This window comes from Habropoda laboriosa, unplaced genomic scaffold (assembly GCF_001263275.1).
Source record: "Habropoda laboriosa isolate 0110345459 unplaced genomic scaffold, ASM126327v1 scaffold786, whole genome shotgun sequence".
Classification (NCBI taxonomy): Eukaryota; Metazoa; Arthropoda; class Insecta; order Hymenoptera; family Apidae; genus Habropoda; species Habropoda laboriosa.
This window is the reverse complement of record NW_017100969.1, coordinates 75,796-78,698: the sequence shown is the minus strand read 5'-3', so window position 1 is coordinate 78,698 and position 2,903 is coordinate 75,796. Positions and strand designations below refer to the sequence as shown.

Sequence of the window (2,903 nt, the reverse complement as noted above, 5' to 3'; positions counted from 1 at the left end):
CTCTATTCACATCTCAGAACCTTCAGGTTAAAATACGCCGCGAAGTGTCTATGGCCCAGTATAAAGGGTGAATGATTTCGCGGAGCCTCGGCAGGTCCTTATATACCTGCGGTACCCTCTCCCCAAAGTCATTAGCAAAATCGTCGGTTAGTTCAGGCGGGAACTTTTCGCGGGAAATTCTCGCGGGAGATTTCTGTTATCGTAACACGGTATAATTTATCAATTTTCACAATTTTGTTATAAATTTATACTTCCGACAATTTGTTATAACATTTCATATAACAATTTATTCGTTTTTACAATATTCTTCAATGGAAACATAGGTTTTAGCGTTCTCGTTAATTACTCGTGGTTAAATTAATTTCGCAGGGATTAAAAATCAGGTTGACCTGTGGTCAAATGTATTCATCGTTTGTTTGTTATAATATCGTGAAATGAATTATATTACACATTTTCTCTATTCACACTGAATTTAAAGATTATAACGATTAAAAATCAAGTTGACCTGTGTTCATTTATCAAGAATAATCATAATAAAGCTGAAATTATTGTGTTAAATAATTTTTTTAATACGAATTAGGAATTTATTCAACGTTTGCTTGTTACAATATCATGAAATAAATTATATTATACGTTTTCTATATTTACACTAAATTTATCGTTCTACTTGCATGTCATAACAATTATAACTACACGTTATGCTGCGTCCGTTTGTTTTTCCAATATTCTTTAATGGAAACATAGGTTTTAGCGTTCTCGTTACTTACTCGTGGTTAAATTAATTTCGTAGGGATTAAAAATCAGGTTGACCTGTGGTCGTAGATTGAAAATAACCATAGTACAGCTAAATTTATCGTGATAAATTATTCTTTTTACACGAATCAAAAATGTATTCAACGTTTGATTGTTATAATATCGTGAAATGAATTATATTACACATTTTCTCTATTCACACTGAATTTAACGATTATAACTATTAAAACTCAAATTGACCTCTGGTCATTTATCAAGAATAATCATAATAAAGCTGAAATTATTGTGTTAAATAAAAAATTTTGAACGTCATAGCTAGCTAGACATTATTTTCAATTGAAAAAAAAAATTGTAAAGCATAATACTATAATCCTATGCTTAAAATGTATTTTTTCGTGGCCGCCTGACAACAACCTGTAAATCTGGCGCGACAGTGAACGTGTTAATAAGTAAATGTTGTTCAAATTATGTCCTGTTTTATGTCATTTTCATCAGAAAAATCTCATCAATATGTTAAGAAAAATTTAGGGATAAAAAACGTAAAATTAAAAAAGTTGGTATTTAAATCGCTTTAAATCGCCCTCGACTTACGTTTCATCCTTATCTTTTATTCGCTGCCCTTGTCTACGTTCGGCAAACTACAAAGGCGGGCGCGAGGCTCGAAAACGTAGTCCCTGACTCTGCGAGTGTCAGGTTTAGCTTCCTTGCGGTCTGACACTTGTGAAGAATATATTGTACTCCTCTGCTGTATGATTATGAACTCTGATACTCTTTTTTTCAACGCGATGAAAACTTCAATTCATCTTTTTCGATGCACTTTTTCGTTTAGAAAAACGATTTAAATGAAGAAATTATGTATATTTTCACGACTAATTCATATTCATTCATTCCTTCATACTTTTCACTCAAACGTAAGATATGCATAAATTTCAACTTTTTGCATTATAATAAGAAATTACTGTATTTGTAATTTATTTACATTCCGGTATGATATTTAGTATTAGGCTACTCATGATCTAGAAGATTATAACTTTTTGTACATTTTTAGGTAATTAAGTTATTATACTCGTTGTCAAGTAATCATTCAGTGCACAAAATTCACATCGTAGATATATAAATATACAGAGTGTTCCGTTTAACATGGATTCGTTAATATCTTCATTACCTTTACCGATACGCAAAATTGTGTGAGAACAAAGTTGTTGGGTTTAGAATGAGGAATGTTGTGATCTGTGAATTTTTTGTCAAGGTCGTTTCCATTCCCGATTTTCATCGTCATTCTTTTGCAGATTCACGTGTGTTTTTTGTAATGCAACACCACGACCTTGAAATGACCTTGAATGAAAAAAATCACAATAATTCAAAAAAGAATTGGAAAGTGAACATTCAGTGTTTTTTGGGCAAAATCTTTATTCTAACAAATGTTCAAAATGATTTCCATTTACTTCAAGGCATCTTCTATGAGAATCTACCAGGAGAATTCTTCAAGGAAAACCAGCAGCAGGATTTCTTCATAGATCAGCATAATGATCACATGCGCAAAGTAAAATCTCGACCTACAACACACTATGGGAAAAAGAAGCTGTTCATCTTCAAGAACTTGTTAACCTCCACGCACGTCTTCGTACGAGTCGAAGCCAACAAAAAATCACTCGACCCACCTTATGAAGAGCCATACGAAGTAAGAACAAGGGCCCCAAAATACTTCACCATCAAAATAAAAGAAAAGGAACATAACATAGCCATCGACAGGCTAAAACCGGTGTACGTCGAGCAAACGACGGAAGAACATATCAACGAGTCCAATCGTCATCTCACTCTAACGTAGTGAGCGACTTGTAGGGGGGTGATGTGGCGGCGTCTACCGCGACTCACCAAAGTGGAAAGCGTGTTCGTTTCCGGGATACCGACGAATGCCGGAAGTGGTAGGTGTGCGCGGGACGGAACTCCAGCGCCACCTTTTCTTAGCGTCTGTTTCAGGAGGAGTAGCGGCCGTAGGACAGTTAGGAAAGGCGAGTCAAGGGCAGTCAGCGAAAGCGGTCGAAGAGTGAGGAACAGATTGTTAAGCAAGAAATAGAAGATTTTGTATTGTATATATCGTGTTGTTAATAGTTTCAAAGAGTTTATTTGTTAAAATATATTTTATTCGT

The 2,903-nt window shown here is 34.6% G+C and overlaps 1 protein-coding gene across 1 annotated transcript; it reads left to right on the top strand.

Annotated features, from left to right (window-relative positions):
• The first annotated feature begins 2,083 nt into the window (after window positions 1–2,083).
• On the top strand, window positions 2,084–2,581 carry LOC108577676. The gene has a single exon (XM_017940866.1). It carries the CDS (start codon window positions 2,084–2,086, stop codon window positions 2,579–2,581), a length of 498 nt encoding a protein of 165 aa, XP_017796355.1.
• Window positions 2,582–2,903: the final 322 nt, after the last annotated feature.